This window comes from Cavia porcellus, unplaced genomic scaffold (assembly GCF_034190915.1).
Source record: "Cavia porcellus strain 051 isolate PalLab524CR breed Dunkin Hartley unplaced genomic scaffold, mCavPor4.1 scaffold_4, whole genome shotgun sequence".
Lineage (NCBI taxonomy): Eukaryota > Metazoa > Chordata > Mammalia > Rodentia > Caviidae > Cavia > Cavia porcellus.
In genome coordinates this window covers 81,398,437-81,420,721 of record NW_026947487.1, presented here as the reverse complement: position 1 = coordinate 81,420,721, position 22,285 = coordinate 81,398,437, and the positions used below count along the sequence as shown (strand labels likewise).

General features: G+C 42.0%; 1 protein-coding gene across 3 annotated transcripts in view; it reads left to right on the top strand.

The window, feature by feature from the left end:
- The window catches only part of Tspan5 (tetraspanin 5), a 191,405-nt gene that overhangs the window by 143,207 nt on the left and 25,913 nt on the right, over positions 1-22,285 (top strand). For 2 of the 3 annotated variants that reach the window (XM_063247323.1, XM_063247324.1), the window contains exon 2: positions 16,199-16,249. The exons of the other annotated variant lie outside the window; for it this stretch is intronic. In XM_063247323.1, the coding sequence (XP_063103393.1) occupies positions 16,199-16,249 (51 nt within the window). The remainder of the gene's footprint in view (positions 1-16,198; positions 16,250-22,285) is intronic. 3 annotated transcript variants of the gene reach the window in all.

The window sequence follows — 22,285 nt, the reverse complement described above, 5'->3', positions numbered from 1 at the left end:
CTGTTCCTTTAACAGATGGATAAAATGTAATATTTCTGTTCTATCACGTATTATCATGGTTTCCATCTAAAATGTTCTTCAGATATCCCATGTGTTCAGGGGTGAGGTATGGTCAGAAGAGATGAGTCACTGGAGTATAACCTGGAACGGTATATTCCTGTCCCCAGCTCCTCCTCCCTTTCTTTGCTTCCTAGCTGCCATGGTGTGTGCAGCTCTCCTCTGCTAAGTCCTTTTACCTTGCAAGGCCATTTCTGCCATAGACTGAGCCCAGTGAAACAGGCAAGATAAACCTTCCCTCCATTAAGTGGTGAGTGTTGGGTGTTGTGTCACAGTGATGGGCAAGATGACTAATACTTGCGCAGTGTGTGTAGCATATTTTTTCAAAATGTCTTTCCATGTGTTTGATGTGCTGTCATTGCCCATCTGCGTCTGAACGGACTTAGTGACTTGACCACACCACCACTTAATGTTCAACTTGTTTTCTGACACAGTCTGCTGATCTTTGAAACACATTTGTAACTCCTTCCCTTTGTCACACACATAAGGTGAAGAATATTGTCAGCTTTTAAGAGAGGTGACCCGGATCCAGTTCTGGATCTCCTCTTTGGTGGTGGTATCTCCCTCCACTAATCTTAGGTCTTGCCCAGCCACACCAAAAGGAGGGACTGGCTGATGCCACCAGAGTTAGGGACTAATCCTAATTATCTTGTCAGTGTGACATCTGTGTGGTGGTAACATGAAATCTAAAACTGATCCTTTCAATCTCCAGCACCACAAAACGAAAAATGAATAAAGCTAGTTTTCCCCCTAAAATAGCTCTATTTCCAGTATTCTGACTGTGCATGTGACTGAAGGATGTAGCTTACTGGTAATATACATGCATTGCATGAGTGAAGCCATGGGTTCCTTCTGTAGAAGCACACAAAAATGTCTGACAAACTTCAGGAATTTTCTTACATTTTTTTCTTCTTTATCATCCACAAGATTTTCCTTCAGCATAATATTACTTAGGATCCAGGATGAGCTGTGAATGACCTCAACAGAAAAATCCCTGCTTCTGTGGAGCTCATGTTTTGGAGAAATTCAAACCCCTATTTGTATAGATTTGGAAATTGAGGAATAGTGAGATCAGATAACTTGAAGCTCACCTACTTGGGATTCCATTCCAGGCATGCTGGAAGGACCCATGGTCATAAGCTTATGTCTTTCTGCTTCTTGAAATAGGTCTCTTGAAATCTCCTCCAGTCTGTCTTCCTGCTCTTCCCTGTTCATCTGGGGCGTTCTCCCCAGGATTGCTGCAGCAGCCTCCCAGCCTGTCTCACTCCTAATGCTAGAGCCCCTTTGGTTCATTCTCTAGACTACTTGAACAAGTCTTTTAAAATACAGATCTCATCTCTGTCATTGTTTTTGCTTTAAATCCTCACTTGGTGTCCCAAGACTTGGTGACCTTTTGGCATCCACAGTACAGCGTGCTGATCCAGCCCCTCCTTTGCCAGCTGGCCCAGAGGTAAGGTGTATTAATAGGACACAGCTGGCTAGGCCCAAGGCCTAGGGCTGAGAATTTGCATTTCTAACAAGGTTCCTAGTGTTTCGTGGGAGGAACCACTTGTGAGAATCCTGCATGCCAGGAGCCTCCAGGAGCGCCTACAGATTCCAGAAGGGACGTGCTGCTTCAGGCTTTGATCCCCTGGCATAAGAATGTCATCTTCTTGCTTTCTCTTTATGATGTAATGCAAGTGTTGCATCTTAGGACACCAACCCTGACCGACCCCACCCACCATCCCAGTGATCTCACTGTCTTTGTGTTTCTATAACAGCTCTTCTGTGTCACTGCAAAGACTCATTCTCTGCACTTGAGCTGTGGTTTATTTATGTCCCAACCGCCTCCCCTCCATTGTAAGCTTTTTTAGAGATTGTTGTCTTACCTTTCCATCCCTGGCACCGACACAATGCCTGAAACGCATTGAAGAAACCCACTAAATAAGTTGAATGATATAATCCTACTTTAAAAAGAGTAATCATATTTTAATTTTTGTTCATATTAACTCAAATCATCCCTAAGATGTTTTTCTAACATCAAGATATTTCAACGCAACACCTGTACATCTGAAAATATTAAACTTTCAAAGCTGCCTTTCATGACTGCTGTACCTCTCAGCTGTTTAGCACAAACAACAGGAGCTCATTCCTTGATGTTTGTGGAAGGATAACTTCTCCTGCCTGTAATCTGAAATACTCAAGTTACCCTCAGTCCTTTGCACTACATGTCTCTGCGTGTTTTCATCCTTGGCTTTATCTAATCAGAGTTACATCTGATCAGATGGAATGCCCAGGCAGGATAAGCCTGCTTTTACTCAGATAAGCAACGATAAGTGGATGTAAATGTGAACCATCCATGTTTCCATCCCAAATGGATAGCTAATCCTTCACATTTCTTCTTTTACGTGCCTGTGTGGACTGGGTAATTTCCAAGAATATAAGCTTTATTGTTTGCCTGGCCTTTGTTTTTCTCTCATCTCAGATGCTAGTTCTTGCCAAAATATCAAGCTCCAAACTCTAAGAAAGGAATTTTCAGATAAGACTGTCCCTGGGCAATAGGAATTTCCCCAAAGGGTACCCTGTTCTTCTCCTGGTGCAGTGCAAATCCAAAAGCAAAGAGCTTTTACCTCCTATCTGAGGAAAATGGAAGCTTGCACACAGCTCCTCTGTGCTTAGCACCTTCAAAAAAGCCTTTTCCCCTATTCTTTCCTGTTATAACCATTGCTTCAGGACTTGAGTTATAGCACTCTGCTTCTGTAACTTGACAAGTAAGCAGGGACAGTTTGAAATTTTCTACAGGTGGACATGTGGCTGAATTATATATTTCCTTACAAACCAGGTAGCAACACCTGGTCCAGCAGTTCAGAATAATTTGCATTTCTGCTCGGTTGCTTGGAAAAGAACAACTTCTGCCAGAAGATGATTATTTCATGAGCATCATGATTTTTAGACCCGGTTTATGTTTTGTAATTCATTGTGAGCTTTCACAGAAGAAAAGCATGACAGAAATTAATCTGGTGTCTTATTATGTCTCAGTACTCCTCTGATTGCAAGTAACAGGAGCCTTCCAAAGAAGTCTGAGCTGAGATGAGATGGGGTGGGGCTTACTTGTAATAGGAATTAGGGATATTGTGTGGAACCCAGAATCACAAAAGAGCCAGAAGCAGTCAGGAACACAGGGTACTATTGGTCTTTCCTTTCCACATACCTGTGCTCTCTCTATAGCACATAGTAGAGAATCACCCAGTATCTTCTGGTGAAAGCCACCAGAAATAATTGTGTTCAGTACCAGATTCTTGGGAAAGAGAGACCATGGTTGTTACAGTTTGTGTCAATGTCTCTGCAAAGTCTCATGCAGTCTCATGCACTGGCCAGGAGAACTAGTCACGCTTCAGAGAAATTGTAGCCAATGTGGGAAGTGCCTCGGAGCCCACTACCTGCTTGTCCAGAAGAACTCAGGAAAATGTCAAGATGAAGAAGCAAAAGGCAGACTCTGGTCTCCAACCCATGCAGAGCAAGTCCAGGAGATGTAAACATGAAAGAGATTGAGAGTCACACACTTGAAGTTTCTGAAGTGTTGGCAACTGAAGTAAACAAACAACTGCATGAGGTATAAAAGAAATTAGAACAGAAATACTGTCTCAGGTAAAAGAAGAAATGAAAAACATAATAAAAGAGTTGCTCAGATTCTCTAAAGAAGACACAGATAAAAATATAGAGGAACATAGAAAAATGAGGGAAACCTTGAATTAACAATATAGAAAAGAACTGGAAGGCATGAAACAGATTCAGAGAGATATCCAGGAAATTAAAAACTCCATTGAAAGCTGGCAAAACTGCTTGAAAGAAATTGAAGATAGACTTTTAGATCTTGAAGACAGATTTGCAGCTAGCAATCACAAAAGGAACCAGAAAGTAACAATTCAGTGGCTGCAAGACAACACAAAGAAAAATAATTTAAGAATAATAGATGTCAGCAAAAAAGCAGGGTCAACACAAATGACATAAAAAATATGTTTACAGAAGTAAGCAGAAAACTTCCTAAGCATGGGAAAAGGATGTGACATCCGTCAGTGAGGCATATAGAACTCCAGCTAGCTAGAACCAAAATAAATCTACACCCAGACATACAATAATCAAGATCTCAGAAATTCAGCACAACAGAACATTAAAACTGTTGAAGAAAAGTAACAGATCACCTATAAAGGAAAAACCATCAGAATCACGGCAGACTTCTCAACACAAACCATCAAGTTAAGAAAAGCTTGGAATGAAGTATTTAAAGTCCTGAAAGAAAATAACTTCCAACCCAGATTGATGTACCCTACAAAACCATCTTTCAAAATTAATAGAGAAACAAGATACTTCCATGACAAAGAACAGCTGAAGGAATACATGACCACCAAACCAACTCTACAAAGAATACTGAAGGGTATTTGAGAGAGATAAAAATGACCATGATTTCAGGAACAGTGTGGCAGAGGCGTATCACTAAGTGGGGCAGACAATTGAATGGGGAGGAAAAGTAGGCAGCCAACAGCAGGAAGATAGCATGACAGAGACAAGGCAGTGCTGTGGGCCATAACCATTAATGTAGATGGCCTCAGTTCACCAAGTGTTTTGCTCGATACATTGTGTCAGCTTGAGAAGTTTAAAAGTTTAAGTGAGCTACTCAGCAGGGAGCCAGGCTTCTTTGTAAATATCCTCATCTTATACAAAAGAGAGCAAGGAGATTTTGTGAGTGCTGTACCTGCCCTGAAGAAGGGAGTGGTCTGTATACAATATAAGGGAGGAGAAGAGGCTTGTTTTTTCCTTTTCTGTTCTGCCACTGCCTTGAAGTGTTGCCCCTATGCCATGCCACCCTGCCTTGGAGCCAGCTGATTATGGACTGAAGTCTCTGCACAGTGAGCCAAATAAACCTTTCCTTCCTTAATTTTGGGTGTTGAGTGTTTTTGTCCCAGCAACAAGAGAAAAGTAACTGAGACAGAATTTGGTACCAGTGAAGTGGGAGTGTTGCTGTGACTGCACCTGAACCATGTTTTTCAAGAGCCTCTGGGAATGGCTTGTGGAAAGAGTTTGGAAAGGTTCACAGATGTCAGCTGAATGCATAGAGCTGGAACAGCTTGGGCTGTTCTGTAGGGGAGATTCTGGTCAGAGCTCAGGAGACCAGAAGGCTGATAGCTTGCCAGTAAAGACCAGCCTCGGGAGATTTCTGCTGGGAAGAAGGATTGCATTGGTTGCCGGACTCCACACGTGTGTGTTATGGCTTGGCAGAAAATTTGTCTGCATTTTACTCATATCCACAGACTTTGCCTGAGACTGAGATTAAGGGCAGTGGACTGATTAATCTGACAGAAGAAATTTCAAGGCAGTCAGATATTGAGGTAGTGACATGGCTATTGTTGGGGGCTTTTAGCCAGATTTATGTTGTGAATCAGTAACAAAGAGTCCAGCAGGTTGATTTGAAACATTGCGAGTTTGGCCATAAAGAAAGCTCCAGTAAAGCTGTGAACTGTGAAAATACAGCTGAGATCTCCATTACTGAGAAGGAACAGGAAAATAAAAAAGATGGCCTGGACACATCATGGGAAGTGATGGTGGGTCTCTACTCTTTGCAACCTCAAAACTGCAAAAGCAAAAAGATTCTACTTGGTAGAGAAAGCCACAGAATGTCATGTTCCAGACTGGTGGTGGAGGTTGCATCAGGTTCCAGAATGGTGCAACATAGAGAATTTATTCCTCACAATCAGGTTCAGAGTGCCTAGCAACCCAGGCACTCAACCCCTACAGCCAAGAGAGAGGACAGCCTGGCTGCTTCTCCCAACTATTAGCAGACCTTGGCATCATCCATGTGTGCTGGTTTTAGGTGCTTACAGAATGCAAGGGTTCTGAAGTTTAAAAGGCTTCCACCCTGATTTCAGAAGGCCTGGGAGGCCAGGCAGTGCACCTGTGAGAGGGCAGTGTGTGAAGCTGTGTGAAGCCAAAGGTGCAGTGAAGACTCCTGAAGTTTGGAAAAGCCGGGAAAGTGGATCATCTAAGGAAAGCTGCAATGAGGAAGCAAAGCCAGCCCAAGAGAGAAGCTGAGGGATCCATAGCCACCAGAAGTGCCATAGGAATGGAGGCACACAAGCCCTTTGGGATTCACAATTTGCCACATTGCTTCCGAAACTGGACATGCAACTATAGGACTTAACATTTGCCCTGCTGGATGTTGGACTTGCTTTGATTGCAATGGTTTGTATCCCTTTTTGTACGTTTTGGAATGGCAATGTTTTATCTTGTGCCTTTGCATGTTGGAAGTGTTTAACTTTGTTTTAATTTGCACCTGGGTATGTAGCTAAGAGTTTGCCTTAGATCTCAGAGGAGATTTGGGACTCAAACTCTTTAGCAATGCTGAAACTGTTAGGACTTTGGCAACTTTTGCAGATGGACTAAATATCTTTTGCATAAAGGGACATGCATGAGTCTTTGGGGTCCAAGGACAAAATATTATGTTTCTAATGTAATGTTAATAGACTTAATGCTGGTTCCTAGGGATTGTTAAGCTGTTTATAATGCTCAAGTTGCAAAAGGTTAAGAAAAACTATGCCTTTGTATCTGGAGGCTGACTTAAAGAGATATGTCTGGTTGCCAAGTTGACAAGGGGTGGATTATGAGGTTGATACATTGTGTCAACTTGAGAAGTTTAGAAGTTTAGTGAAAGACTCAGCAGGGAGCCAGGCTTCTTACTTTGTAAATATACTCTTTATGCAAAGGAGGGCAAGGAGATTTTGTGAGTGCTACACCCTCCCTGAAGGGGTGGGGTGGTCTATGTGCAATGTAAGGAAGGACTGCAAAACAAGATAATGGATACCATTTGAGATCATGGTCTTGGGCGAAATGGTTCAGAGTCACATGAGTGAACATCAGGTGTTTCCTCCCCAGTATAAAAACTTAAGGAGTTAGTGGGATCTAAAATTCACAGTGGATATTGTGAAAGTGAAACGGGAAGATGTCTAAAAAGGGAAGGCAATGGCCATAGCTAATTTTTGTGTTTTGAAATCCTGTATTATTTTCGTAGTTCTGTTTAGTTTGGTTTTATTCTGTTTAGTTTTGTTCAATTTTATTATATTTGATGGTTTGGGAAGCTATTTCAAAGATAACAATATATTATGGTAGCATTATTGATTTTCTATTATCTTGTTTTGAAGCCCTATATTGCTTTCATTGTTCTGTTTTAATTGATTTTATTCTATTTTTTGTTTGATTTTATTATATCTGATGGTATAGGCATCAGAAGATAACAAGAGGCATTATGGTAGCCATTGTTGTTGTCCTATTGTTTTGAAGTCCTGTATTGCTTTCATTGTTTTATTTTGTTCTGATTTGTTTGGTTTTATTATGTCTGATGCTATGGGCAGTTATTTTGAAGATAATAGGCATTATGGTAGCCATTGTTGATTTCCTTTTATCTTATTTTGAGGTCCTGTATCACATTCATTGATTTGTTTTGATTGTTTTGTCTCACTTGGTTTTATTCTCTTTAAAATTAAAAAAAAATTAATAAAACCCAAAATGTGTAATTGTCATTGTACAAAAGAAAGGAAAAGAAAGTGCTCTAAAGAATATAACTGCATATATATTTAAGTGTATAAGATAGATAACCATATTACTGAGTTTTGTTGGATCATTGAACAAAACTGTTTCCAGTCTCACTGTTTGAAATTCCACTTTATATGCTTTAATTTTATAACTTGAACAACTATTTCTAAGATAACAATATGTAATCTATTAACTAGTGATTTCCTACTATTTATGTTTTCTGAAATTCTGTATAACTTGTACTCTTTTTCTATTTTTTTTCTTTTTCTTCTTAAATAAAAAAAATTTTAAAAACTCCTGTAAGGAGAAGCATAATATGAAAATTCAAAATAAGTGTATTTCAAGGTAATAGAGCCATTACCCAGAATTCATGGACCACACTGCTATGAATGGAAATAGAAAGATTTCAAACTAGAGCTCATGAGTTTCTGTTAAATGCACAATAATGCTTGTACACATTGTTCATGAAAAGATCTTTAAGCTCTTGTCAAAGAAAAGAGAATTAAGAAAAGGCAGGCACTCCCACCTTTGATTTTGGGGGGGGGCACATGCTCTTAGGGTGACATAGTCCTATTATTCCTGATGGTTGAATCACACAATGTTGCTTCTTTACAGTCTTCTGTATGCAAATGTCTGATAAGGGCCTGTGTGGGGAGTGACCTAGAGTTGAGAGTATGCATCTGGTCATTATGCACTAGAGTGTTTTTTGCCCAAGAAGAAGGCGTAGGATTTGAACCTAGGTTTCATCCTGATCAGTTGTGGATATAGGAATGGAAGGGCAGATCGAGCAATGTAAAAGAGGCAAGGGCTGTTTGAATCTCATTCTGTCCTCATGTGATCATGTAGACCTGATTACCTCATGTGTTTCCTTAGGTACCCATGTGTTTCCACTTGACATATAACACCCGTACCTCTGTAAGTTGTTTTTTTTCTCCAGCAGATGTAACAGTCCTCACTACCTGTGAGCCCAAGACAGTCTGGCTCCTGTCACTAACGTCCTGCACATCCCAGCCCCTGACACTGTGCCTCCAGCATACTGCCTATCTCTGCCTTAGGCCACAGCTCATACTGCCACTTTGCCTGGGATGCTGTTCCCCTGACATTCACCAGACAGCTGTATCCATGGTTTTCTTAACAGAGTCTTACCTTGCCTGCTCTGTTCTTTTTGAAGTACCTCTCCCCATCTTGTATCACTTCCAGTCTCCTCACGCTGCTTCTGCCAATAATGCTTATCTGCTGAGGGCCACTGTAGTCTACTTATTCATGTTTCCTTTTATCATCTTTCTCTCTTTGCATGTAACCAGCTAATATGTAAACCCCACACAAGCTGACATATTGTTAATTTTCTGACTTACTCAGTGTCTTTAGATGACTGTTATAATCCCAATATTACATATTGTAATCATTTAAAATATTGTAATCCAAATATTGTAACCCCTCTTCCTGTCCACATCACACTCTGAAAAGCTATATTTGTAATTCCATTGATGTGTTATTATTAGAATCAGTCAATTTATTCCTACCTACCACCTTCATTGCTACCCACAGCAAGAATAAAGACACTAAGATATATTTATAGTTATGGGTGGCCAAGAGGTCCTGAGTTCAATCCAGGTAAGGATGCACCGAACAAAGGCCTTGACTCAAGGCCTCCCCCAGAATCTATCCTGTGAAGAAGGGAGTGGCTCGAGGAGGAGTGACAGTGAGGATGGCGGGAACTATGTGAGCAAGATGAGCTGAGCTGGCCAGGTGGAGAAGAAGTACCCTCTGACATAAGCAGGGAGGATGATATGTAAAAGACCAGTCTGTATAACTCAATTAGGGTAGCATTTGAATGGTTTTAGGAGGCTGTTGCTTCAGTTTCTGATATGTAAACTTTTGTGTCCTGGGAAGTTATAACATCTTATCTGTGGCTCGAGCCCAGCTGACATTCCTGGATTCATCTGGCTGTGCCATCCTGGTGTGCTCAACCATTTTGTAGGAAACATGGTGTGAATAAACAGGAAGTTGGTGGCTGGCCTCATGGATTACACATGAGTACCTTAGCTGGCCTTATTTGCATTGCTTAGTGCCAGCTGAACTGAGAAGAAAATAGCACAGCCAGCTCTGTACATGTCAGTGCACAGAGACAGAGTTGGGTTTAACTAAAGCAACTGTTGTACATTCAGGAGAAGTCACCTAGGTCTGTTCCTACATTGACTTACAGTGTTCATAGTAGATGCTCAGTAAATATTTGGCACATAAACGAAGAGCTTTTCCCAAGATCATGGAGACACAGAATGCTGGAGTCAGCACTCAGTAGGCAAGGTGCACTTGGGCCATACAGAAGCAGCTGACAGGACAAGCTGAAGGAGAGGAGGTAGCCAAGCCTTGATGGGAAATGTCCTGTTTACAGATGTGAACATTATCTGTTGTGCCATCTTACCATGTTTGTGTGAACTGGGACACTGGCACCCAGTGGCAAAACTAGGATTGACTTCGGTGTATTGAATTTTCCACACTTCTTTGACATGGCAGGAATTACATCCAGAGGCTTTATATATCCCTGATAGGAGTGCCTTCTCCATAAAGACATGTATTTTACTAACCTAAGTACTTAACACACATGTGGGCTGCTCCACCCACCTTCCAGAGCTGGGGTGTTGTCCACCAACATGTTAGTGTTGGGCAAGAAATAAGGCTTCAGTTTAGGTGAGAAGATTGGCCTGTTTTATGTTCCTCTTTTGTGCTGACCTGGTACATTGTTATTTTATGTCTGGGCAGGTGCCACTGAGATGACTTTAAAAGAGAATAAAAGTGTCACTTAAGAAGCTCCTGGTGAGCTATTGGTGAGCATTGTATAAATAACTGCTTTTTATGAATAAAATAGCAGGTAATGGTGGAAATGTACAGAGAATTTTAGTTTTTAAAAGCACACGGGTATGGTGGCACATGTCTGTAATCCCAGCACCTGGGAGGCTGAGGCAGGAGGCTGAAGGCCAGCCTGAACTACATAGTGAGATCTTGTCACAAAAAAAAATTTTTTTGAAGCACAAAAGCAGAATTTGAAGTAATTTCAGACAACATCTGTAATCCCATAAAAGCAAACTGTCTTTCAGAAATTCCATTAGATATGTATGCTAATTGTGAAACTGGTAGTCCAGAGTTATTTCTAAGAAGATAAAGAATTTGGAATTTTGAAGAGCCATAGAATACATGTAGGAGATGTTAGAAATGTAGGCACCAACTGTCCTTTGCACCTTCACCTCCTGCCCCCCAGCCCCACCCCAAATACTTCACCTTTACTTCTTAGTGGCTCTCAATTTCACCCACTTCACCACACTCCCAGGCAATACCACATTTTGCCTGCATGTCCAAAGTCATGTCCTTTTGGTCCCTATGGATTTATTTTGGATGCTAATCTTTTTGTAGCCCACATTGTGATTTTTCCAAACCCAGAGTCTGATACAGGCCTGCCTGCCCTCCACCTACAAAGAACTCTTAAATAGCTTTTTATTGCTGTTACGTTGTTGACTTGATTACTTACAAGGCCTGGACAGTCTAGCTCATGCTATTGTCTCTAACTGTACACCTGCTATACCTGTCCATTTCCACGTTCTCTGCACTTCAGATACACCAATCCCCGGGTAGATGTGTATATTTGGCACAGTCCTCTCATCATGGGGGCCTCTCACATATTCACTTGCCTCTGCCAAAAACACTGTACCCTTGTTTCTCTGTTAATCCCCTATTCTTCAGACCCCAGTCTATGCTTCCCACTCTCAGACAAGCCTTCCCAGATCACTGTCTGGGCCAGGTCTCCCTCTTGGAGTCTTCTTTGGCCTTATATGCTTTATGTCTAGCACCACTGGGGTGATTGTTTGCTAATTATGTCTTATTGGACTGTAAGTTCATTGCTGGCAGGAGCTGTATCTGTTTTCTTATCTCCATTTTAGTTCAAGAGAAAAGTAATATGTAGTACAAATAGGAACTCAAGAAGTGCTTTTAGAAGTATTTGATTTTGTACTACTTACAATGGGGCACTGGTCCATTTCCAGATGGTGGAGAGTCTGCTAGAATGAAAACAACCAGACATGAAAGAATAGATCAGATCTTCCATCATAGGCCTCAGAGAAAGAGAGACTGATATTCCTTGCCCTCCACCTCCTGGGGCTGTATTCCTCTCTGGCTTTGCCTGAGGATCACCCCTCCTGACTCTGGTTTTGCCAAACTCTCACCAGCCTGAGACACTCGCTCTGTCTCCACCAGGGCTAGACACTGTTCTCACTCCTGCCAGGAAGACATGCTTCTGATGCCTGCACATTAAAGAGGGAATTCAGAGTCACAGGACATGGGTTTCGTTACCCTTCATCATTCTTGAGCTAGTTCCATAAACATTTTATCCACATGAAGGAAAATACAAGTTGAACATCTTTAATTTAAATATCCAAAATGTGAAATTTTTGGAGCACCCACATGATGTTCAGAAAGTTTTGAATTTTTGTATTAGACATGTTTAGCCAGTAAAATCTGTGCAAATATTCCAAAATTTGAAAAATTCTGACATCTGAAATACTTCCAGTTCCAAGCATTTTGGATAAAGACTACTCAGCCTGGACAGTGATGGCTTTAAACTTGGAGATGGAATCAGATTTCCGATGGAACCCAGTTCAGACTCTATCCATGTATTTGTTACATTTTCCAGCAGTTAAGTTTGAAAGATAAAATGAAACAAGTGAAAATATGTTTGATATAATTCAACTGATCTAAAATACCACCTTTTTAATATGTAATAATAAAACAATTACTGAGATATTTTAAATTTTTCTTTATTCATGTTATTGTAAGAAATGATGGAAGACAGAGACCAGCTTGAGACCACTGGGCGTATGTAAAGGCAACATGGCATGGAATTCATTGTGCTTGGATGCAGCCAGATAGAGGGTGAAAAGGCCATTTGCAGGGAGCGAAGAGAAGCCAAATTTTTTTGTTTGTTTGTTTGTTTGTTTTTAATACTGCTTGAAAGAAAGCAAGGGACATTAGGCAGGAAGACACTTAGTAAACTTAGTAAACTTAGTGGTCAAAGTCCTCTGGGTGTTTAGTGCCTCAGTGGACAAAGTCCTTGAGGCATTTAGTGTGAATGTTTGGGTGTCTTCAGATGTTTGAGTGTCTTCAGATGTCTGGGTGCTTAGAAGATTCCTTGCTCTATCTTTTCTCTTTTATGATGCCCTGTGTTTGCTGAGGGCATCACCGCTGAGCTGAGACTAATGTCTCTGCTGTCAGATAGATTGGGTTTTGGGAGAGGCCTGTTTCAACTGAGCCTTACACTTTTACATCGTTAAGTCAGTGAACATATAATACTTACACCCATATCTCAGTTTGAAGTAGCCACATTTCAGGTGCCCAGTAGTTAGCAGCTATCACATTAGGCTATGCTATTCTACCTAATTCATATTTAAAAACAACAACAAAACCTTGTTCAACTAGGATTATAATTCAGTGATCAGAGTATTTGCCAATAATTTGCAAACACTGAGTTCAATCCCTGGTACTCCAGGAATTTAACATTCAACATATGTTGGCAAAATTATTGTTACTCATTTTAAAACATTAAAAACTGGTAGATAAACATTTGTACTGCGTCTTTGCGTTATTTTGCCATGTGGAAAGATGATTCTGTCTGGAAATGAAGGGTTTCCTCTAAGAGCTCTCAGCCTTGCCCTGTAAGGTGACCTTTGGGTTTCAGAGTGAGGTCAGTGTGCGGTTTGTGGCCATCTTTTCTTGAGGAGGTGGGAAGGGGAAATTTGAATGTGCTTCAATTGCATGCCTATCTCTGGTTTTTGGCTCTTCTTTATTTAATTATTTGGGGCTGGAACAATTTGATTTTAAAACAAAACATATGGACTACAATAATTGGGAGGGCCTTTGCTGATGATGTAGCCTCAAAGGTATGTATGAAGTTGAGGCCCAGGCCCTACACTCCTGCTGTTACATTCAAATTGTGTTCTTCATTCAAATTCTTAAGCCTTTGTTTAAAGCCATAGTCAAAGTGGAAGATATTGGAGCAAGCCATTAAAGAAAATTGTTAATCTTCTTTAAATTGTATTCTCTTTCTCCTTTTTATAGAAAACCATTGGTTTCTAAGCTACTTACATGAAAGAGAAAAGCTTTTTGTTTCAAAGAACCCAGAACTTCGGAAAGGAAAAAGTGCCCCCCCCCCGACCCCCACCCCTGCACTGAATTTCTTTCTTTCTCTCTCTGGATCTGGCATGGGAATTTTCCTGCTATAACCAGATCTCACCTCAGGCTAGGTGTTCTATCTTGTTGCCACTCAGTGCCTTCTGTGCTTGATGGAGGGGGAATCTGCTGTGTCCTGATACTGTCTGGTGTTAACTCTAACTTGAATACTGCAACTTTCTGTTCCAAGAAGGGAATTTAAAGCAGGTGGCCACCTCAATCAAACCTCTACTCAGAAAGGTAGAATCTGTGTGCTTCTAAGTCAGTTGCTCAAACTATCTAAGCCTCATTTTCCTCTTTCTAAAGTTCAGCTGTTGTGAGTTTGAAAGAGACTTGTTGCTGATGAAGGACTAAATCCAGTGCTGCGTAGGTAATAAAACACATGACAGGTGACAGGGGCCTAGGCAGTAGTATGTCCACCTTCCAGCAGCAGCAGGGATGGCTGACCACAGTGTCCTCTGCACAAAAGCCACCTGTGATACTGCATCTGGTGACACTGTCTGAACACTGCGCTGGTGAGGACAGCCAGTTCCATGTGTGAGCATCAGCACTGGGGAGCCAGCTGGGTCACCAGGGAAAGGGTAGCGTGTGAAACAGAGCTTGACCCTGTGCCTCTTCATTGTTCCCTGGGCAGCTGTGGCCCTGTGCACACAATGGCCACAGGTACTCGGCCAAGCCCCTGTGAACAAGGTTGTAGCACAATGTTTATGTTCATATTTTGTTATTTGGGATCTGAAAGGTAAAATGAAATAGCATGCTGATGAGGGCACTAGAGAGACTGACCAGTCCTTCTGTTGGGGTGTTGAAAACAAGAAAGCCTTGAACACACTTTTTAAATAGCATTTCCTATGGGAGCAGCAGTAGGAAAAACAGTGACTTAAGTTTTTGCCACGTCAAAGATGTGCTCAAACTTTTCTGTGTAGCAGCTCAGGAAGCATTGCATACTCTTGTATTTAGTGTCAGATAATTTTGGGGAGTTCCAGGAAATTCTGCTTCTAAATATAACACTACATTGCAGATTTGCACTGTTGTTCAGTCCCCTCTTTGCTTCTGCTCCTGCTAGTTGCCCAGCTTCACTTGGATTTATAACCTTAGCCTTCAGAGAGAGACTCCCTGCTGTGAGTGACCAAGATTCTACCAGGTACATGGTTCTCAGATTTCCCTGGAGCAGAAAAGAATAACCACCCCCACTCATTTTCTCTGTGTGCTCTCTGGACAGCTCTCCTGACATTTAACTTAATTGAGATGTTAGTAAAATAAACAGGGAGTGCTGTTGCCTTCAGACTGAAGCTGCTTGCCAGCCTGCCCACTTTTTGCACCTCAGTGTTTGGAAAGGAAATCAGAGTTGCTATGGACAGTGAAGATGAGAAATCGTATCTTTCCTCAGGACCAAGTAGACAGCCCATGCAAGTGTCTCCTGGTCTGTGGCACCCCAACTATAAGACACTGTTATTTCAAGTACTATCAAGGGAAAGGAAACAGATACTGAATTGTTTCAGTTCTAAGATACAGTCTAATTCCAGAGATGTTAAAATGTAAGGGAAAATTGTGTATGTCTTATATAGATGGTTTGCAATGAGAACTAACTGAAGGTAGAGAATCCCTGTTGACCATCCATTTCCCCTCTGTCAGTTCCCTCCCAACCTGAACTCTGTATTGGACTGAATGATTAGTTCAGCTCCCCATGTTGTCTGTCCCAAGTTATGCCTGAAGTTGTGGAACTGAATTTAGTCCAGGAGGTCATAGAAGCCCTCTGAAACAATGAAGTAACCTAAGTGTGAAAAACAGAAAAATCCAGGAGTTTGTTTGGATCACGCTGAACTTGCTAAGATCCTTATTCGCTCCTAAGGAGCTGTGAGGGGCTTGCCTGTTCTGTTCATCTGAATAGAGAAGTAAAGGTTTGGTTAAGAAGGGCAAGCCCTCTATGACCTGTCCTGCTGTAGTAGTGCAGTGCTGAGGAGAGGCTCCAGATTCAGACCCTGCTTACCCAATGGCTGTGCAATGTGGGCCTCTTTCATGGGGCACTCACTTTTGCATCTCCTTTCCTTTCCCCAAAATGGTAACATTCTGTATTATTGATAACTCATTTGATTTCAGACTGTACCTAGTTTTATTATTCATAATAGGAATGTACCTTTGGGTCTCCAGCCTTTTTTGGCTGGTATAAATAATTTTAAGTACCATAATTTTATGGTATAAATCATTTTAAGCAACAAAATGTGATCCTTTTCCCAATAAAGATGATTCCTTCGATTTTAGAGAAAGCTGTTTCATAGGTAAAATGACAAAAGATTGAAAACTTTATTTGTATTAGTAACAACATGGTGTTTGCCTTATATTTACACTGCTTTCTTTCTTTCAGTTTTTAGGAATAGCATTCCTTGGAATTGGACTGTGGGCGTGGAATGAAAAAGTAAGTCAGCTATCATGAAAATGCACACATTTAAATTAGAGGATGTGTATGTCTGCCTTTTGTCCTTGATCTTTATTAAAAGAGTATTCTTAGAAGATAAGTGATACATTCTCCAAGACTCTCAGAAGTGGAACCTAAAATAATCACTGCATCAAAATAATCACAAAAATAACGATGCTGAGACACAATAGAGGATGTGTTTAGAATCCTATCAGCCTAGGACCATGTTCCCATGAAGTATTTCTTCACCTAGCACCAAGAATTTCAGTTGTGCTTAAAAATACCACTAAACTACCTGGAACATCTCTTTCTGTCTCTCTCATTTTAAAATTCTTTGGAGTATTAAAAATGGTACAGTATCTTAGTATGTTGTATTGTAAACTGTTATCATGTGGTATGAAGAAAGCCAGATAAAAATTCATGTTTGAATGTCAGTGAAATTCATCACTATGCTAAATAATGTGAATAGATGGCTGCTGATTGTAAGTATTAAGAAATTTTCAAACTTGATAGCTACAGTGTCATAAAAAGGAAAAACCTGGAAATGTGGAGCAGCATGTTCTGAGTGATGGCAAAGATGCAGAACATGCCTGAGAAGGACACCCTGTGTGCGCACCTCCATAAACTTCACATTGTATTTTTTTCCATCAGATTTCCCTCCCAAGGCCAAATTGCAATTCAGAAATGAAGCTAAACCTCCTCTTTGTTACTGTTTGAGGGAGATACTTTTAGTGTTTTCTGTCTCTTAGTATTTGGCTACTGCAAGGCTGCCTGTCTCCCACCTTGTAAAAGTGGAGAGTTCTCAGATTGCTTCAACTTCTGTAAACTAAGGTTAGCTCTAGCTTTGCTGGAAAACCACTCTTTTTGGGTAGGTACTCTTTGGGCCTGACCACTACTTGAAGGCAAAAATTCTTTTGAAGTGACAAATGAATACATTTAGTGGCCAGCATCAGTAAATTGGAAGGAAAGAAAAGCTAAGAAGTTTCAGCAAATGAAAGACTGTAGGTGCCAATGGGAATTTCCACAGTTAAAACAATGTTCAGAGAGATCATGTAGAACAAAATTCAAAGTAAATCCTGAGTTTTGAAAATTTGCCACTAGCCACGGTGTAGCTCAGTGCTTTGCCCAGTGGCCCTGGGCCCCACCCCACGCACTACCACCCCCAAAAGTGTATCGAACTGTATTACAAAATGCCTTTGTAGTATATGAAATGTTTTATAAAAAATAAATATGCCACTGCAGCAGACAACTCTTTGAAACAAGGCAATGATAATATAAGACAATTAAGTTCTTAAAACAGAGATAACTTTATCTCCAGGAACTTCTGTGTTGTGTATTAATCCTCTCTTGGATAATGATTAGTTTCTTCCTTACCCTGGGTAAGTTTAGGGATTTGTATTGGTGGAATCTCAGAAATTCCCCTTTTAAAAGCCTTCCAGTTGGTTAAATGCCAGATAACCCAGCTTTTTATAACTCCTTTAATAAGAATGCATTTCTTGAAAAGAATGCTGGAAGACATTCAATGAGCTGATTGTCTATTCAAGCAGTAAACTGTCAGTTGGTCTTTTTGAAGAAGTTTTTTTCTCCTTTTGATATATAATGATCTTTTTGTTTCATTGGTTGCCTTAAATGTCTCTTCTCTGATAAAATCAAAAACTTCTGAAATTGGTAGCATGTCACAAATAAGAGTGAAGGATGACACATTGTTAAAAACGATGAGATAGCTGTCCCTTCTTTGTCAGTGCTATTATCAGTAAACCGAAAGTTCTCTTGAGAGCCAGTGAACTGGCCAAGTTCATGCAGGTACAGCCTGGCAGCCAGAGGAGGCCAAGCAGAGGTGATAGAAAGTAAAGGGGGCGTTCAGCCCAGTAGGAGGGCAGCTGGTCACAGGTCGGGTCTTGGGCATGAGAGTGCAGTGTGGAGTCCCTGCCCTTGAGAGCTTGCATTCTAGCAAACACTGGGGAGACAGTAACTGTCCAAGAATACGCATCCAGAGCCTAGTAAGTGCTAGCAGGAAACACAGGTGTAGTTTAGGGACCGCTTATAAAATGGTAGGTAAAGATCTTGCTTTGAGCTATAGTTGGCAATACCCTGAGTAGTGGCTTTGGAATGAAGACCTGGATAAAGTAAGAGAGCCCTGCAAGGTAATGAAGTGAAAAGAGTCCAGGAGAGAGAATAGCCAGGGTCTCAGTGATCCCACAGTTGTCCAGAAGGCCAGTAGGGCTCCATGGGAGAGAACACAAACAGAATTAGGGGATAAAGCTGGAGGAGCGCAGAACAGACTTGGCAGACTGCTTCAGAAGGTTGGATGTATTCTAGGATGGAGAATACCACTGAGTAAGGAGTGTGCTGATTGGACTTTGTTTAAGATTGTTATATTGTTCCTCATTAGAAGGGATTAGAGCCATTGACCCTTCTGCTCATCAAAAGAGGATACAATCAGAAAGAGGCCCTCACTAGGTGTTGGGTCTGTTGGCTTCTTCAGCTTGATTTCCCCATCTCCAAAACTGTGAGAAATAATCATTTAACACCCCCACCCCGACTATATTTGTTTAGTAGCATCAACTTAAGATAAAGCTAAACACACCTGAGTTCAGTGTTTGCCTTCTCTATTCATCATTTCATCTGTGTGACTTTGGACAACTAAATTTACATCTCTGAGACACCTGTAAGGATCACATTTCCTTCATTGATGAAGCCTTAAGCATATTATGTGGAGTATAGAAGCTTTGGAGAGAGAAATAACTACCCCTTCATACTTAATATCAGCTTTAAACTGATACTAATATTGCAATTGAATATAAGAAATAATTATAAATAATTTTATATAAATTCCAAATCCACCATGAAGATTTAGAACATGCCTGTGTCCCCAGGGATGCTGGATTCTGCATAGTTTTTCAGTGATGATAGAATCTGCTCTTTGGAAGAAGCTTTAACAATTATGCAGCATGAATCAACTCTGTTACATCTCTGCCAGCTTGCAATCATAACAGAATCATCCAGATCACATTTATTGAGCACATAATATGTGATAGGGTTTGTGCTGGGCCTAGAAATATGGAAAATGTCATTTCAGTCCTGGGGGAGTTGACACCATGGTCGGAAGGGTATGGATATACATGTAAAATGTGACAGCACATTGCAGATAAATCCTAGTTATCAGTGAAAATATGCCTAACAGTCACCAAACCAAAGTACCCAGCATTTATGTCTCTTTGAGCTGTTCTTACTGTTCATGTCCCTCTACCTTGTACTCAGTGATTCAGGATCTGCCCTCTTGGATCCCACAGAATAAGTGTTTGCAGGTTACTCCCAAGGACTCTCGGGGAGAGGCTTGCTTCCTTTGTTGTCTCCAGCTGAACGTTTCTGGGTGGGCTGGAGTCCCTTTGCCATTACAGTCATGCTCCTCTGGCCTAGTGTGTCCTCTGTACCCCTGAAAGGGTACTTTTGGGCCATGGGAGTGTGGTTGGGTTGTGTCCCTTCTCCCCTCATCTGGTGTCCATGCAGCTTGAGCCTCACAGCTTGCTGCACAATGACCTGGTTTCTCTGTCCACCCTTATGTGACTGTCTTCCGAGTCCTTCGAGGTCACCACTGGTGCAGTGATGCAGCAGCCTCCCTGCTGAGGTTGCTCCAAAGTCTGCACCTGTTGTCTCCATGTTCCCACCCAGCTCCGCTTGGCTTCAGCTGCACATCTTGGGCAGACCTTCCTTTAGTCTCTTCCTTGCCCTGCCACCTGGGGAAGTTCTGATTCCGTGGACTGGGTTAGGCCCAGCTGTTCTGTTCGGATTGTGGAGATCCTGCCTAGTTATGAGCACTGATGCAGTGAGCAGGCCAAGAACAGAGCCAATGACATGTCCCCAAGAAATCTCTTTCTGGGCTGGCCCTCATTTGCTCCTGCGTGCTCTGCAGTGTCACCAGTTGAGCAGTGTCTGGTCCATGTACTTGTCATCACACTCAATATCCTGTCTTTGTAAATAAATTTTGTCCTTCACTTTTCTATGATTAGTCAACTTAAGTCCTACTTGAACTCAGCACTTGCTTAGTGAACCCATGTGGATCCTGAAGCATGTCACATTCACACAGGTCTTCAGGAGCTTTTCTCAATAGAGCTAGGAATGAGGCATGGTGCGTCCCCCTCTCTGGAAAGCATTCTCTGCTTGGTTGTGAAAGGTTGCCTATTCTTGGTTTCTGTATCTCAGATAGTGCTTTCTCAGCTTGGTTGGGTCTCCTGCACTTCTAAATTTTAGGGTATGCAGGCTCTGTCCTGACTACTTCTATGCTCATTGATGCTCTGAGACGTCTCCTCTGAACCTGGGGCATAAACATCCACCTGTCACTCACCACTCCCAAACTGCTATCTCTGGGTGTGATGCATAACCAGTAGCCTGCCGAGCAATCCACTTCAATGACCATTACGGCTTCTGAAATGTAACACATCCATGCCAGCATTCCTGACTCCCAGGCCTGCTCTCCCCGCCCCTCATTGTGTAAAGGCCAGCTTGTCCTTTACTTCCTCAGGTATCTCCATTCTTTCTGCATACCATTCTTTCTGCATTTAGTCCATCAGCAAATACTGTCTGATGGCCTGCAATTCTTGTGAAAAACAGTCAGTTTCTTCTCTCCAGCTCCATGGTTATATGCTCTGCCCTAACCAGCCACTGCATCCTGCCTGTTTGAGCACAGAGTCTTCCTGATATGTTTCCTACCTCTGCTTCTCTGTAAATAAATCCTCATGCTTGGTCTGTTATCATGCAGCAGCTGAAGTAACTCTTCAAAACGTAAGGCAGATTCTTCTCACTGCAAACCCTCCAGGAAGAGTTGTCACCTCACTTAAAGTCATGGAGGTGCCCATTGCCCTGTCACTTACCTCCCAATGGCTCCCTTCTTCCCTGCACACCAGCCTGCACCTGGCGGCTTGTCATTCCTCAGCCTCTCCAATGTGCCTCACCACTCCAGGGCCTTTGCACCTGCTCTTCTACCCAACTGCTCCCTAGAGACGCCCACTGGTGCTTTCCTTCTATTCTAGGTCTCTTCTCAGTGCCACCCTTGTCCTGTTTAAGGTATCCACCCGGGGACCTCTGCCCCTTTTTCCCCTTTCCTTGTGTTTTACCTCCTTGTAGGACTTGCCATGTTATGGCCCCTAAAATGAATTGTCTGTCTCTCCCCACTAAGCAGCCAGCTCAGTGAGGGAAGGAATTTTATTTACTGGTACTAGTATTGCCCAGTACCTAGGGCATTGAACAGCATGTGGCCTTGGAGAAATACTGCTTTGTGGCATGTGTCACCAAGTTGCCACCATGGGTAGTGGCCTCTGATCGCTGCTGAACTTACTGGGCTGACACACTACAGCAAAAAGGAAGCAAAAGTACATGTGACTTCTGATGTCTGTGTGAAGGGCACCATATTGAAATAACTAATCCATACATCCTGGAGACAGAAAAGAGCCACTTCCATCGCAGAAGTGGGAGTTTCCTTCCACAGAGCAGTTAAAGTGCGTTTCTTTTTCTGTTTGACCAACTGCCATGCTTATGCCTTGGTTTTTAGCTGGGGCAAAGAGAGTATAGTATAGCACCAGCAATTTCTGGGGAAGTGTTGCCAGCTAACAACAATGGGAAGCAAGAAAGGGAGGATTTCTCTTCCTGGAATAGGAAAAATGCCCTGTCCTGACACTTAGCCACCCCTAACACGGCCAGCCCCAGGATGGAGTGATAATCTTGACCCAGCTTGGCCTGAAAACTTCCTGGGGACAGAACTCTGTCCTCTCTGCCATCTCTGTCCAGTATAAAGTATATCACATCTCCCCCCATGAACACCTAGAGGAAGTTTGGGAGTAAATGAATGAAAATATGTAAACTGCTCCACAGAGGAGCAGGGAGAGAATGGTAATGCTCTTATGGATGTCCGTATTCTCTAATCCCTTGGCTTAATCTGAAAGATGGCCTTGTTTCAGGGGTGGGGAGGCTGAGGCCTAGAGGTTAGACTGGAAACCTGGCCCTCCCCTTCCCTTGCACTCCTACATGGAGCTCTGTGGG